Raw genomic sequence first — 17,185 nt, forward strand, 5'->3', positions numbered from 1 at the left:
TGTGAGGAGTTCCATAGTTCTGGCATCATTCAGCTTTGTGATGGTTGTGTCAGAGAGGGTGGTGCACACCGCCCATCTCTGCTCATTAAGCTCCTCAAATTTATAGCAGATTGAATGCATACGGCAGTGCTGAATGGGTTTTGTGTTGTGGCAGATTCTGCTCTAGCTCTTCAGGCCAGTGGTCACAATAGTACTGTACAAACAAATCCAAACCTGCTCAGTATTCCAACAGAAAACCAAGGGATTCGGAGATTACTAAACATAACAGGACCAATATGGATACTGTAGCACTGATACTGTACCATAGCCATAGTAGGACATGTATGGGTACTGATATTTGTCTGTCTGTGGAGCTGAAACCCTGTCAAAACCATTCTGTCTGTCCACCAGGCAAGGTTAGACTGTTTGTCTGTAGTTTGTAACACTGTCATTGTCCCACACACAGTAAGGTTAGTCTGGTAAATCAGAAGGCTGTGGCTCCAGTGTGAGTCTGAGATTAATAAGACAAGAGTGGAAGCTTATTATTTGTAGGGAATACTTGAAAGTCTCATTGGATGAAATTAAGTTATCTTCTAACTGTTTGACCATGATCAGCCAGTGAATTCACACACACACACACATTCACACACATGCATGCGCACAGTTTTTGCACACTAACTTACACATATTCTTATTTAAACACTGGATACAGGACATGGTTACACTGGTAGTGTGTGTTAGAGGTTGAGTCTTGCTATTACACCTTAACACCCCACTGACACTGCTCTCTGCGGGTGGCTGGCTTTCTGTGTGTGTGTGTGCGCGTGTGTGTGTGTGTGTTTGTGTGGACCAGGAGAAGACCAGTGCTCTGTCTCTCAGTAACGTAGCTGGAGTCTTCTACATCCTGGTTGGAGGCCTGGGTCTGGCTATGATGGTGGCGCTGGTTGAGTTCTGCTATAAGAGCCGGGCTGAAGCCAAGAAAATGAAGGTAATATTTTCTTTTCAAATAATTTAATTTCTTAACTGTTATTATTATTATTATTATTATTATCAATGCTGCTACATGTAGGATTCTCACTAAATATACTATTAGCACTATATAGCCGTAATGAGCTGCTGTCAATCAGCAGATTTATTTTCTCCCCTTCTGTTGATTTTGAAACATCACATACAAGTCTACCAGAAAATAACTCTTTAAGATTTTGTCAAAAACTGTATGCACTCCACCTATTGCCCCAAATCAAAGAGAAAGAAAGAGGCAGATCATTGGGAATACTGATAACTGATAACTAACTGTAACTGATTTCAACTGTTGTTTTTTTTGTTTGTTGTTGTTTTTTTTGGTTGCTGTTTTTTTTTTTCTTTTGCTAGCATTTGACTGCATAGCCACCACTGATTTGACAGCGATATATTAAAGAGATAGGAACATATCATTTTAGAGGAGGGGTGCCTCTGGTTTCATCATAAAAAATGTTGTCTTGCAGCATGTTATCCATTTAAAAAAAAAAAAATGGTACATGATTTTTCAGCTACACCCCCAGTTTCAGTGCTCTCTGTGAATAATTTTCCTGGAACGGAATGTGACATCGGAAGAATTTAAGAAGTTTTATCTTCTCTGATTGCAGAAATGTTGTTGGTAGGGAGTAAGGAAATGTATATATTCAAGTTTATCCTGCCTAACCCTACATTCAGACAGAACATAAAAAAATGGTGGTGCAAATGCGTGCAGTTATCACATCCAATTTAACACCCAAACCTCTTCTATTCCAATTTTATGCTTTTACATACACCAGTTTTCAGCGTAGGCTAACACAACACTGTATGGCAGGCTTTAGCTTTTAAAATCCAGTTGTATTCATATTTCCATGGCTAAGAGACCAGAACTGACACATAAGTATTAATTCATGACTTCATTTGTTCCCAAAATGGATGTTTTAAGTGGCTGGGATCTCTTACTTTGATTCCATGAAAGATGATAGCCATTATCCACACAATTTCAAGCAGACATGGACACGTTCCAGACATGGACAAAATCATATTTTCTTTTAAAATCACTCCACAACCTGCCCAAAATTTTTAATTTGTTACTATGTTATTATGTATCTAGTGCTAGTAACCATTACAATTTTGCTGTTTTTGTTGGATCGGTTTGTCAATAAGTCGCAAAAAAAAACTTGCCACAGGAAGTCGTAATGCACCGGTTTAGCTGTTACTATGATGACGTGAAAAGGGCCTATTGCATCACAATCCACTCTTGCATCCCTCTTAAATAAAATTCTGAGCCGATTTAAATTCACTTGTAAAAAAAAATTGTTAGGCGACTCAGAATTACACTTTGGCGGCTCGCCCAAGATGTAGGAAAATGTAGGAAAAACCCTGCAAAACCGAAGTAGCTGCTTGTTGGTATGGAAATAAATACACAGACGAGTACAGATGCTATCCAGTCCTACGGTGCCTAGTTCGGTGTGCAGTAGTTGCTGTAGTTGAAGTTACGGTATGACTTTAACATGCAGTGCTGAAAGAACAGGCTAGCTGTCGGATATTGCAAGACGAATGCGAGTACCGTCAATAGAACTTGCAGAAGTTACCTGGGGGTTAGTGCGCATTAATCAGAGTTAGACAGTAGTTAGAGTTACATCTCCCAGGAGGTATCATCCAGTTTCTTTTATTATCATCAGTACCAACCTTATAATTATCAACTGCTACCCGGTCCTGACAGGACATATGAATAATTTCCCAGTGAAGAACCTCAGAGGTGATCAGAGTAATAGCTCTGCCTAATAGAAGTTATCATGTAGTTATCAGTACCTACGCAGTCCTTACAGGAGATTAATGAGTTTTAAGAGAAGAATCCGTGTGGCTCTTTCTCAAACATCCAATCATTTTCAGTTATTTCACTGTAGCTACCATGTAACTTAACCAGGTGAGCACCATATACTAAAGCAAACCTTCCCCAGTATTTTCACAGTGACGTCATGATAACCGATGACTTACCATGTCCTGTGGAAAAAGCCCCACAGAGGATCCATGTTGTGGTGATAGACTATTGCAAGCAGTTTACCAGACACTGTACAGTAATTTCAGCCTTTGAGCACCGTATACTGAAGTGAAGTTGTTCGGCATGTTTCCAAGTTAAAACAGCGTTTAACCCACACATTTTCAACGCTTAAGTTTAAATGTATAAACATGGAATAATGGTCAAGTTTGAACACAGTGTTAGGTTCAGTTCTTTTATTTTTTACTTAAAACATGACAAAATAGTGAGGACACAGGGTTCATAGTCTAACAAAATAACTGAAGGTAAAATGATAAAAAAAATAAATACAAAATCAGATAAACCATAAAATGAAGAATACTGTACAAGTAACGTACAAAAAATAGTGAGGACATACCTCTGACACTGAGGGTTCATATTTTATGATACTGAGTTTCAACTGATAAAAAAATAAGCATTTGCAAGCACTTGGGCTGTGACTGGCAGCTAGCAACCTAGGGATCATTCTCAATCTCTGCTAACAAGCAAATGGTACTATGGGCAACTCAAACTGTGTCACGCAACTTGCTACAAGTCAATGAAGTTGAACAGCTTATGGCTACAAGTCAATGAAATTGAACAACTTATGGATAAAAAGAAGAATATCTCTTCCTATTTTTGATGTCTTCGAAATCCGTTGACGCTGGTGCAGGAAAAACAACACCGAGTAAAGCCAGGTATTCTCTATAGAGCTGAACGTTGCACGCATGCGTATTCTGAGGAGAAGAAGAAGAAGAAGAAGAAGAAGAAAGTTTGAGGAAGCAGAATACGCATGGGTGCAACGTTCAGCTGTACAGTCAGCAGCAGCTTGGCGTCTGTGTCAACGGAAAACTCATTAATCTCCTGTAAAGACTGGGTAGGTACTGATAACTACATGATAACTTCTATTAGGCATAGCTCTAACTGCAATTACCTCTGAGGAAATGATCCATATGTCCTGTCAGGACTGGGTAGCAGTTGATAATTATAAGGTCGGTACTGATAATAATAAAAGAAACTGGATGATACCTCCTGGGAGATGTAACTCTAACTACTGTCTAACTCTGACTAATGCGCACTAACCACCAGGTAACTTCTGCAAGTTCTATTGACGGTACTCGCATTCGTCTTGCAATATCTAACAGCTACCCTGTTCTTTCAGCACCGCATGTTAAAGTCATACCGAAGTTATCACAAAACTTTGCTGACTTGTGAGTTAATGCCCCAACTTTGTGTAAGGGAAGACACACAGTAGCCTTGGTAGATGATGCGCACGGCTTCAGCTGTATTTGCCTGCCTGGTTTATGACTGCAAGGTTTGCTTGCTAGGCTTGTGTAGTGTCTACAAAGTTTATTTTTATAACAATACCTTTTTTTGTGTTTCTTCTTTGTTCAAATGTATTTTGAACTGTACACCTGATGTATTTTCATCAGTCCATAATGAAAATATATAATATTGTTAGCTTTTGCTTTTTGCTTTTACTTTTGCTCATTTACCATTGCTCATCGGCGAATGTGATCATGAGCAGGCCTGCCGTCTTGGACTGATGTTAAGTTAGGAAAAAAATACAATTTTGGTACAAAGTGCTGCTTGTATGGCCATAACCAGCAGCACCACAGTAACTGCAAGGAAGGTTCCAGCCAGAAATGTAAAAAAAATTTAAATAATCACAATATCAAGGGAATTAATTGGCAATTATAATTTTTGTGAAAATAGTGCAGCTGTACTTTATGCATATTTAGGGGCCGGCCCCTGCCGGCAAATACTCCAGATTGTGGCGCTACAGCAACGGTCTAAAGTTTAAAAGTTTAAAAAATCATCAAAAATCAACATTACATGTTACAGCTCTGTAATTTTCTGAGGTTATCGGCCCAAACAAGACAAATATTTCATACACTGGTACCTATATTAAATTATGAAGTCCACCACTCTAACTAGTCCCACATACTTTGCACAAATTACATGAAAATCACTACAGTGCATCATTAGACCCAAATAAAACTATCGTTGGGTTTTTCATTTAATCAATAATTGAGTCCACAGAGCTCACAATGGTTTCCCTTATGGAAACCATTGTAGTCAATGGAAAATAGAGCATCTTTAAACATCAGTTTTTCACTCATGGAGCATTCCATACTTGTACAAATACATTACAGACATCTCTATATTGCCTAGATAAAGTACGCAAATTCTCAGAATCTTATCTTGAAAACGAAATACATGACACTAGTTTGAAATCTGCCTTTGTATGGATGGACAGATCTTATCATGCAGCCTGCTGGTTGCCTCAGTCATAGCGTGATGCCTCCTCTCTTCAAACCACCGACAGATAGCTCAGCAAGCTCATGACTTGCCCTTGGTGTCAAAGGTTTTTAGTTGAAGTCCTGGGTGATGCTGAGTAAATGCGCTTTGTTTGCTGTAAATCTCTTTTTCCTCTTAATGCTACATCTGGCCGGCCCCGTCCATGACTGTTTGCAGTCCTAGTTTCTTATTATTTTTTGCTGTTTCCATGTATAGGGAGCAAAAAGGGGAAGAGGCTAACATTCATATATTGCAAGCACATTTTACAGAAAACAACCCAATTTAATTTATGTTTTTTACTTACTGTTTTACTGTTTTTTTGGGGGGTGGGTTCGCACACACTGTTGCTGTTTATTTGATTGCAATTCCCCTAGCACACAGAACTACAAAATCTGTCTTTCTCCCGCCCTCCCTTTCTCTCAGTCTCTCTCTCCATTCTAATACAAACTCATACCACTATGACTACTAACTACTATTAATGCTACCACTACTCACGCTATTACTATCGTTAGTACTAGTAGTCATAGTAGCATCAGGACTACTCATCATCATCATACAATTAATGACAATAACTTTATTTTTGTTATAAAGGTGGCAGCCAACACCTTGTCGTCCCCCCAGCACACAGGAAACTACACACACACTCTGTCTTCCCCTCAACACCCCCCCAACTTCAACCTGCAGTCCCCCAGCCACCAGCCAAACTACGCCACCTATAAAGAAGGCTACAACGTTTACGGCATCGAGAGCGTCAAGATCTAACAAGGGTAGGAGAGAGATGATTCACGGCTACAGTCTACCTCACCTCTGAGCCATAAGCAGAGTTTAGCCAGTGCACCTTTTCAATGGTATGCTCATGAAATTGTCTGGAATATCTAACATTGTTTTGGGGTTTTGAAGCCCATGCATTGTTCCACACCAGCACTCAACATCTCTGATGCTGCTTTCACATTATGGTGGTACACAGTACAACGGCAAATCCGATGCTTATTGTTTTCAATAGGAGAGCAACAGTAAAGTCCACCAACACTTTACCCTCTACGTCGGCCCTGAAGACACAACAGATGTGGAAAAATATTGTTATCTTTGTTAAACTGTTCTTGGGAAACATTTGTGTCTCCTCTTCCAAGAATTATAAAATAGTGCTAGCTTCTGCACTGCAAAAAATGCTCATTTCATGATATTTTTAGTCAAATTATCTCACTGCACTGGCAGATAATCCTGCTGGTTTCAGTAAATTTCACTTGATACATGCCAATATGATGAAAGCTACATTATCCTGAAAAAAAAAAAAAAAAAAAAAGTCAAATTTGTTGAAACCGGTAAAATTACCTGCCAGTGCAGTAAGATGATTTCACCAAAAAAAAAAAAAAAAAATCCATTGTGGCGATACTGCCTAGTTTGGCTTATTTTCATGCCACAATGTGAATGCAGCACTAGTTCTACTGGACTAACTCTGTTTATGGCTGTGAATCTCCCTGCCTCTGTTCACCCATCACCTTACCAGCTTCCTCTCCTCCTCCTCACCTCTCCCCGCCTCTCCTCTGTCCAACTCTCCTCCTCCTTTCCCCTCCTCTCCACTGCACTCCTCTCTTCCTCTTCTCCTTTCCTCTGCTCCTCCCTTCTTCTCCTTCCCCTTCCTTTTTCTCTCTTCGTCGTGCTCTCCTGTTTCTCCTCCTCCTCCTCCTTTCCTCCGTTTCTCTCTAGCCAATCATCCTCTCAGCGGACAGACTCATTAGCCAATCATTCCCTGCTGTACTGATGTCAGTCTTTCATTAGCCGATGCCATCTAGCGCCATGACTTTCATTTAGAGGGAGGGGTGGTTTGGATTGGCTGTAAACTGGCAGCATCATCAAATCGAATCCAACTCATCCAACTCACCAAGCTGTGGTGATGTCAGCCACCCATTTAGCCAATCATTCTCCCGCAACAGTGTTGTTGTGGTGATGTCATGAGGTCCGTGATGTCGTGTTTGACACAGTATTGTACTGCACCAAAGAATAACAGCACGCAGTACCAAAGAGTGTGTTCAAGACAACTGGAAAGTGAGACGTTTCCATCCTCCAAGCCAGCGGGATGAACAAGGAGAGGACGGTGATGTCACTAGAGAGCATCACTTGACATCACACTGTCCTAAGAGTTCCTAGTTGTCTTGAATGCTTCCATAGATTACCATTAGTTGTCCATACTGTTGGCTATACTGTACCATACAAACATAACCTACTACATGGCTTTTACATATAAAACATGCTCCATACTTGCTTAACATAATGCTACATGACTTGTTGCATATATGAATGATAATGTCTACTATATGATTGATGTGATTGATGCTTTTTGTTTATTTTGTTTTTCTCTTAAAGGGGCAATTCACCAAAACAAAGCTGTTTTACTATGCACATAATCTCATATATTTCTTTAAACAAGCCATGCAGGAAGAACTTTAGTCCAGTGGTTCTCAATGTGGGGTCCGGGGACCACCAGAGGTCCTCGAGGGGGTTCCAAGCAAATTGATAAATTGTTAAACTTCACCATTATTTCATTTACAAGAAGTTAACGCAATTCGAGAATGTAGAAGAATGAGTATTTTGATCATAGTTTCTCTGTTATCTCTCTACCTACGATACAGATAGTCATGGAATTCTGGACAAAATCATATCTAACAGTAAAAATATTCCCAGATTTGGGTCCGAGAGACAAATTCTCATCAAATGGGGGTCCGTGGCCCTAATGTGGACTAAATAAGGGGTCCTTGATATGAAAAAGGTTGAGAATCACTGCTTCAGTCCATGTAGTTTATGCAGATCAGTGAAATGATGAAAATTAAAACACTGCGTGGTCTAAATTCTCATAGAGGAATACTGTTGGAAATGTAAAGTTAAAATGTTTTGCATACTTTACTTTTATATAATTAAATACTTTTCAGTAAAGGCTGGAACAACATAGATTGCAGATATTAGCATGTGAGTCAAGTGCACATCTTCCCAGCTAGATAACAGAGGTACTTTCATTCAATTGGGAAAGACATCTTTTGAAAGGGTAACTTTTTATAGAGTCCATCTATATTATGGGTGAAATGGCCTTTTAATAAGTTGGCTAATTCATGCCCAAAGCTTTTGACGACTTGACTTTGGAAGGTATTCCACTTCCTGAATTTATTTAATTGATTCCAGTCCTAGTAATAAGTGCCAGGCCAATTATGATCTGGGAGCTTATTTTGAAGGCAATCTTCACCAAAAAAGACTTGTTACATTCTTATATTCTTGGAGAGTTCAGTATTGATTTGTGATCAATACTGACTGATCAAACCAAACATGATCTGAATAACATGCAAATTCCATTTTAGGATGGATTGTTTCCCTGCTTCATTTTAGTGAGAGGGATGCAGTTTGGTAATTTGTTTAGCCTCTTAGCATTTTATGGCTTTGGTTCGTTCAAACTCGGAGTGTGCTGTGATGCTGTGGCTAGAGGGACTGTTCACATGTGCCATTTTTTGTCCTCAGTTGAAATAAACTTAATGCTTACCAAGAGGGATGTAAAATGGCGACCATTTTTTTTTTTGTACATTTTTTTTACATCTATATGCTCCAAGAGGGTGATTCTTGGAGTAAACAGCGCTCTGAAGTTAGCCTACCAACTAGGCTGCTGCAGGCTTAGGCACATACTGGGAATCGAGAATACTGCCTTCAGTGTCCACGCTACGGTGGCCGAGACGTGTCAAACAAACTGCATATCCAAAACGCTTTGCAAATTCATACAACACAAATAAAAAAGCCACAACATAACAACGGAAGTGAGCAACAACGGATGTTGACAATGCGATACACACATAGCGATTGTAATCTACGGAGCCCGGGGAGTGGCCATTGGGAGAGAAAAAAAAGTTATATTGAGTTCACGATTTACTGTAAATCGAGGGAACGAATTGTATCGTGTGCCCTCGATTTCGTTAAACTGTGCAATTTAGGAAAAAATGCAACTTAAAAGGAACCTTTTAGGTATTGCAGATAGGCCTAGTAAGGATTTGGTATGTTAATATCCATTGTCTGTTTACACTGAATAGGCAAATCCCCCAAATATTGCAACATATTTAGCCACTTAACCTTCAGGCCATGTAAACACAATCAGGTGCTGCAACACACCCAGGACAGGCCACATTTAAACATGATCACCAATATGTGCACTGACTCTTTATAAGCTTGTGAAGAGCGCATATATTATATATCGAGAGCACGATATCACTATTTCGAGGGCACGTTTTGGCAATTTGAGCAAACGAGAGCTCGAATTGCATATCGTGCGCACGTTACAGTAAATCGTGGCCACGACATAAATTATTTTGCTCCCGATGGCCACTCCCCGGCTCCGTAGTAATCATAGTTAGCTAGCGAACAACATTTCACTTACTTCTCAAACAGGCAAGAACTTTACTCTTCCACATGTGCAGGCAATAATAGTCAGGGCAATAATAGTCGGCCCGTTTCATTGTCAACATCCATTGTTGCTCACTTCCGTTGTTGTGATTTTTGCATTTGTGTTTTCCGTTAATGCGCTTGTGTTTTTCGAATTTGCAAAGCGTTTTGGATATGCAGTTCGTTCGACACGTCTCGGCCACCGTACCACACAGCTATTAGCCATCATTGGCATTACATGGCGCTTAGCACTGTATTCCCCATCAAAAACAAACATAAATTGATTATAATTCAAATTGTGTCTCTGAATAGCTAAACATGAGTCAACAGAAAACTGCATTGTCCTTCTGAATGTCACCTGACTTTCAGACGGACCATACAGTTTTCAGTAAGGAATTTTTCGTTATTACTAAAACACACACACCTACAATGTACTGGTTAATAATGAAATTAACCATTATGAATCAGTAATATTGCATTATGTTTCTGTTCTAGGTTACCTTCAAAACAGTCCCATCTGTCAATCATATGATGATGATAGTGATCGGTTAATTTTCTGATGTTACAGGACTGGTTAGCCACAAAGAGCGGCTGTCTGTCTAGTTAGGGTTATGGGTTCAAAATGATAACATGGTTCATATGTTTCTCTCTATATAGATGACATTTACAGATGCAATGCGCTCCAAAGCTCGTCTGTCAATCACAGGATCGACCAGTGAGAATGGTCGTGTCCCGGTGGCCTACCTCCGCCCAGGATTACCCATGAGTCTCAGCATGACCGACCTGTCCTGACCACGCCCGAGCCAGTGCCTTACAGCCAATCAACACACACCCCACATCCTACCTGACACCCAAAAAGTGAATGGAAATGCTTGTTATTTACTCCGTTAGCCAATCACAAATCACCAAGGATGAGTCAACTAATCAACCCCAACTCTCAGTTCACAGTTTTGCTAATCATATTTCTCTGAAGACTCCTGACCACTCCCCCTAACATCAGGATTGGACGAAATTGGATGGATCTTAAGACCCGCCCACCCGATGAACTGACCAACCAATGGCCTGGTGGTTTCCACAATGATGAAAAACAAACAAACTATCAAGCACAGTGGACCGTTTTCTAAACAAAGCAGACAGCAACATGGTTTCTACGATATTTTGAATAAACAGTGTTGCTATGGAGACGCCTCGTGTAAATAACAAGGACAATAACAAAGCTGATGTTCACGCAACAATGACATCAATCAGGGATGTGATCAGGAAACACAGGGGTAAAAAGGCAGAATCTCCATTGAAATGAATGGAAGTGCTGTGTACAAAAACACTGAAATCCTGAAAACTCATATCCATGAAATAATAGTAACTATGATAACAGATAGTGTGATAATGATAATGATGTTATTGATGCTAATTGTTTTCCTTGTTTCTGCCTGAAAATCCCTCATTAGTAGAGACTCTTAGACTTAAAAACCCGACTGATGCATGGACTGGCACATACACACACACACACACACTAACACACACAAACACACACACACACACAAAGAACCACCTATACACTAACACAGATAACACACACGCACGCACACTGTTTTGTTGCCATATGAGAGTTCTGAAGCCAACGGGATGAGGTGCCAAACAGACTGAGAACCAATCAGAGCTCTCCATGCTCAGCCTACAGCCAATGGCAGCTGCTGATACTGAAACCTGAGCCAATAGGAGCTGTCACTGCTATGAGATGGACAAAGAAACTGTGAACAAAAAAATCTTCCTTTTGATAAATACACTGCACTGATGATGGCAATGAAGATGCTGTAGGAGGATGAAGAGAGCGGCAATAGAAAGTTTGCATGTCACTTTTGCTTATTTTAGCTTTTCGTTTAAGATGAAGATGTCAGCCTATAGCTTTGTGCTTGGCTGTATTTTAGTGTTTAACAATAATAGTAATAAGAGTAATATTAACAATATTAATTACAGTATTGATGTAGAAGAAGATTCATGTTATATTGAGTGTATGCTTAAAGGAGGCTCAGTCTGCTTTCATTTTTTCTTAACCAGGCAGCTTCAATAGGAAAATCTTTCTGTATTTTCTCCTCAGTAAACCAATGAGTACTGCTGGCAAGAAGCTAGGTCATTAGGACAAACAGCAAAAAGCTTTTCCCACAATGTGATACAGTAAATGCCTGGTAAAGAAAGACAATAGACTGGAATTGGAAAATGTCAAGGTATCTGCTTTCATTTTTTTTTTTTTTTTTTTTTTTTTTACATGGATTCCATATCATTCTTGTTGTGACAGTGTGGTAATTTTCATGGGGTTTTCATGATGTTTAAAGTTATATCTCCAGATGATGAATTAACACAACATGGCTCCCACATATATCAACCATGGAAGGAGATGCCAAACAAGTCAGTGCTTCTTAAACCATGGTTAAAGCATAACTCCAGCCATTTTCCACACGGACCCTATTTTCCCTTTACTTTCCATGATACTAATCAATTCTGATCTTGCCAATTGCTTTACTACAGAGCTACTTATGTCTTGCTTGCCTGTGTGTGCAGCTCTCCAATATAGTCCTAATGGGCCAATGGACACTCCAAAAATGACTTCGACTGTGGTCACACTGATCCTACTGTCCTACTGTTTTTTGGGTTTTTTTAAATAGCGGCGAACACATTGATGTTCCAAAACAGCCCAACGGACAGAAATCTATCCATTCGTAATTCTGTCTGTTGTCTGACGGATCAGTGTGGCCGCGGCCTTAGACCCACATGTCAAAAACAGTGGCATTGCCCTTTAATCGCTGGTCATAAAGTTCTTTAGGAATCCACTATGTGAATTCTATATCGAATCCTCTGAACCGTTCTATTGAACTGGGAAAGGGAAAATCCACCCTTAAAAAAAAAGCAGCTATTAGCGATGTACTTTGTATTTTTCGGTCCATTTTGTTGTTTGGTGGTGTATTTTTCTTACTCCCTTGGACAACTAGTCAAACCGTAGACATGTAACATCAACGTGACACTGAAATATTTCCAGCGCAGCTACAATGGAGTTGAATAGCAGAACAATTTTCAACTATCTTCAACGGTAAATGTCAAGTTTTGGTGTCAGCCCCGCAGAATCAAGGAACAAGGGCTTCTTACTAGACTCAACAGACCCGACAAAGCCCACTGGGGTTAAAACATCTTGCTAATTTAAATTAATAAAGGTACAATGCGAGCATAGACTGCAGATTCTACATATCAGTATTGGATTTTACTTCAGCCCAGCATCAACAGATGATGTGTGCGTGACTAAAACGTCACTTCTTTCTAGATTTACCGTTTTGCACTGACGTTCAACAATCACACATGGAGAAATCCATCCTAGAAGAAGCAATAACAATTTCTCCACTGACTGTAGCCTCTATAGACCCCTCTAGATAAGGGGCGTGACTTGCTTTCTTGCTCTCACGGGGCTTTCACACCAGAAGCGGCAATGCGTATATTTTGCATGAGGTAGAGCGCAAGCTGGAATCTCAGTAGGCTACAGAAACATATTTTTACCTTTCCAGATGCACTAGCAGAGTCATCAGCAGTTTATTAAACAATTCCAACCACCTATGGGTTCGTTTTCTGTAAATCGTCCGTTTTAAATGGTGTAGATAGATTTACTAATGACGTGAATAATGTGCTAAGTTAATGCTTTAGGTCTTAACATCGTTCAAAGCAGCTGACATAATTCAACAATGACGCTATCTAGGCTTCTTCTAAATATGTAAATAACAATATCATTTTTCTAACCTGGTACCCCCATCCTTTCGGATATTATCTGCCATGCCTGTGACTTGTTGGCCAGGTTCCTATATGTTTTTAATGAGGAGTTATTCAACTCCTTGGTTCTCCGGCGCCTACAAAACTTCTGCCTCCTGTAAATGTCGGAATGCCATTTGACGCGTCTCGTAGAGGTCAGCGTATTTGGGGGTTAAAGTTCAATATAGTTTAACTTTGGGCGCAAAACCTGGCTACAAATCAAGGTGGTGCGCGCCGCTTTCAGCTGTGCAGATGTTTAGGAGAGCGCTGCCGCGTCTTTCACTGAAAACAATGGCCTTGCTCTGCGCAATGCCACAATTGCGCGTTTGGTGTGAAAGGCCGGTCACTGTTACTGTTGCTCTGTCAACCTAAGAAGACGATCACCCATATTGAAGAGTATTGTCCATATGTGAGTTAGTGAGCTTTGTGATTATACTACATTGTTTAAACAGATTGAAAACACATGCCGAAAAGTTGCTGTGTGATCGCACTTCCAACAAGTGTAAAAATCCTGATCTCCAGTTTTTAGAAACGTTAGCAGTTTCCTGCTAGCTTGCCATCTAGCTATTGAGTGGGTGGCTGATTGGACAATGGAGTCACTCATTCAAGTCATAGACTGTAAAAAAAGATGGACGTAGTGAGTGTGATGTCACCCATAGGTTTCTGAAGGGCCATTTTGAAGCCAAAAGATTGGGTTTACGATCGCCACCATGTTGACTTTTTTTGGAGCCAGAGCAGCCAGAGCGAGCCTGAGGGTTTAGAGTCATGGCTCCGCCTGCTATTGGCCAGTAATCCGCGACCTGCCGATCACTGGACAGGCAACCTGGCAATCACTAGGAAAACAACTCCGCCTTATAACTGTTATATCCTGATAATGTCGCAATTATTTTGAAAATCACCATATGGACGCATAATTTAACACAAAGTTAAATTAGCTACTGAGACCATAACTTCTTATCGAAAAAATGTATTGATTTTATATTTTGAGTGAAAAGTTGGGTTGTGGTCCCATTGACTTGCATTGAGTTAGGCCGAGATTGGAGTCTTTTTGGAGCCGGCCCCCTAGCGGACGTTAGAGGAATTGCAGTTTTCAGCCACTTCCTCATTGGCTTCAAAATTCACCCGCTTCATTCAATTTAGCAACATAGGTAAACAGGACTGCCATCAAAACCAAAATAATGAAGCATTTACTTTTTACTAACCTGGTTCGATCAAGTAGGAGTATATGTCGAGATATGTAATGTCTGGTCACTGAGTTGGGTCATTGAATGCTCAAGTTCAGGCAGGGTCGCACAGTAATCTAGAAACATGTCTTTCCTAATTTACTTAATTTAGTGAACAAATACTTAAGCGGACTGATCAAACTCCTCTGATGAAAACACATCAATACAGTCTTCCACTTTCTATCCCTCAAGTAGAGGTGTAGTTGTGACGTTATGTGCCGGTCTGATCTATATGTAAGACCAAGCCCCGCATCTGGGTATTGGGTATCTTTTAATGAGCCTGGCTCTATGTTTGGCTCCTGAATTTATGCCTTGAACTCACTTTGAGTTTTCATTTGGATTCTTAACGGGCTTTCTGACTGTAACTAACAGGGCTGCAAAAACCCACAATGACTACTACATTGAGAATAAAACTATTCCCTGATATAACATGGTGTCCAAAACAAACCAATTTGACTGAAAAGTTGCCAACATGGCGCCCATGGTGAATCCTGAGGTGCGTTCAACACGGCACTGTTGGTGAAACATAAGGTTTGGTGCCAAGGTTTGTTAACATTCATGTACATCAGAAGACTGACTTGGGAGGCAGTGGACTGTCTGGTATCAAAGCAAAATTCATCATGGAACAGTAATTAAACTGGTATCAATTTTTAGACCTGTACATTTCTGAATCATCTGTTTTCTTGAAATATTAAGTAATTAGTAGTGAGTACTATGTTTTGTTTTTTTCCCAAAATGGGTATGTATAACCCCTCCACTCCACTTTTATACTGTCTTCAACTCACTACAGTTCACCTTCCTAAGTGTTGGGTAAAATACTTCCAAAAAGTAATTCTATTACATGTCTATTATATGTTTCAATTTAAGTGATGGGCTGAAATTGCTATTAATTGCTTTGACAAACTCTAAAATGCCCAAAATATTAATAACTAGAAGCCACTCGGAGAGCGCAAACCTTCGCCAATGCCGAGTAATTCTCCAACTTGCTGTGACATAAAGTTAAATTGATTTCTTGACCCTGCAAACATACCCTGAGAATTTGGAAACAAGTCTCTGAACTGATCCACCTCTGGACCCAACACTAAACAGAACATAGAATGCTAATAATGTTAACATGATACTTTGAAATTTTGAAGTTTAGTGTATTTTTCTTGACTACACACTTGCGTGGTATGAGGCACAAAGTGAGGAAGCATTTGCTCATTTGTATTTCTGGTCTGGTGAAGATACAGAATGAAATTCAGAATGTCTGGATATCATGTTATAATACTGCATTTATTAAGACGATCTGTGTATATGTCCCACTGCTTATTGACTGGTATAATGACTGTATATACTGTATAAGCCACTGTTACTCCCTCTCCACCACTGTTTGTAAATGGAATGTGTGGCTACTGAATTATTTTTGAGATGTTTTTTTTCAAATAAAGATCAATTATAATCCTCTGTCTGTACTTTATGTTTGATTTTTCTTTTATGTATTATCAGTATTAGCAGTATAGGCAGTTGTAAAAAGCAAATGTAGATGAAGACTTTCAAGGGTAGACATTCAATGGAGTTGTCAGTTAAAGCCTGTGGTGCACAGATGGAAATAAAGACAGTGAGTTTAATTGTCAAATGCATATGCAGATCTTTAGAAAAAAGATGATAGCTGCAAGCAGCAATACAGCAACTGGGCTCAGTCTAGCCATCCAGTAGTTTGTGAGAGAAAAGGAAATTACATTTTTATAAATAAATATTCATTCAGAATTCTTTGTAAGCCTATATAAAATCTAAAACAATTGCAGAACACAAAGGACAAGACTGCTAATCCAATGTAGATTTAGATTATGGCTTTCCGATCTTGGCTTTTTTGACCTAAAAGTTAAGGCAATGTTTAATCATGGAAGGGAATTGCTCAGCAGAGGAAAGACGGCCGAAGGTGAGATATACAGTATATGTATTATGGACTGTTGTTGCACTTAGTGCTTAACAACAATCAGAGTCATTAGACTAGCCTATGTTATGTTTGAGAGGTGTAACGATTCATTAATTGCCTTGATGTGTTGATTTGAAATTCTTACAAACCAACTGAATCGATCTGCTTCAAGAAATAACTGGAATGAATAGTTGTAACCTCAGTCTAAATCAATATGAACTTTTGAATGATTTTTTTGAATGAATTTTTTATGAATTTTTATGAATTATTGGTTCCGTTAACCACATGGGACAGTGCCCGTGCTACTGGAAAAATGCCATTAGGTTGGGGTGCAGTAGAGATTTTGAGAGTAGGATGGTGCTGCTGGCAGACTTCAAGCTACCAGTGTCAATCACTCATGCACTTGCATGTAGTGCTACAGGTTAGAAGGTTAGATTTTTTTAATCATGTTTTCATAGCCTATGTATGAGAATATCTATGTAACAGTTGCAAGTACACTTGTAGTTCGGTAACCCATTTAGATTTTGTGCAGCCGTGATGACTTTTTAG

The 17,185-nt window shown here is 39.6% G+C and overlaps 1 protein-coding gene across 1 annotated transcript in view; it reads left to right on the forward strand.

The window, feature by feature from the left end:
• Positions 1-10,470, forward strand: part of LOC139667693 (glutamate receptor 2-like) — a 48,789-nt gene extending 38,319 nt beyond the window's left edge. The window contains exons 17-19 of the mRNA XM_071547186.1: positions 833-967; positions 5,885-6,060; positions 10,364-10,470. Coding sequence (XP_071403287.1) covers positions 833-967; positions 5,885-6,055 — 306 coding nt within the window. The 3' untranslated portion in view covers positions 6,056-6,060; positions 10,364-10,470. The remainder of the gene's footprint in view (positions 1-832; positions 968-5,884; positions 6,061-10,363) is intronic.
• Positions 10,471-17,185: the final 6,715 nt, after the last annotated feature.

Source organism: Centroberyx affinis, unplaced genomic scaffold (assembly GCF_046629955.1).
Source record: "Centroberyx affinis isolate AG114_WGS23_722 - 3 ecotype Tasmania unplaced genomic scaffold, CSIRO-AGI_Caff_v1 ptg005709l_1, whole genome shotgun sequence".
In the NCBI taxonomy this organism is placed as follows: Eukaryota; Metazoa; Chordata; class Actinopteri; order Beryciformes; family Berycidae; genus Centroberyx; species Centroberyx affinis.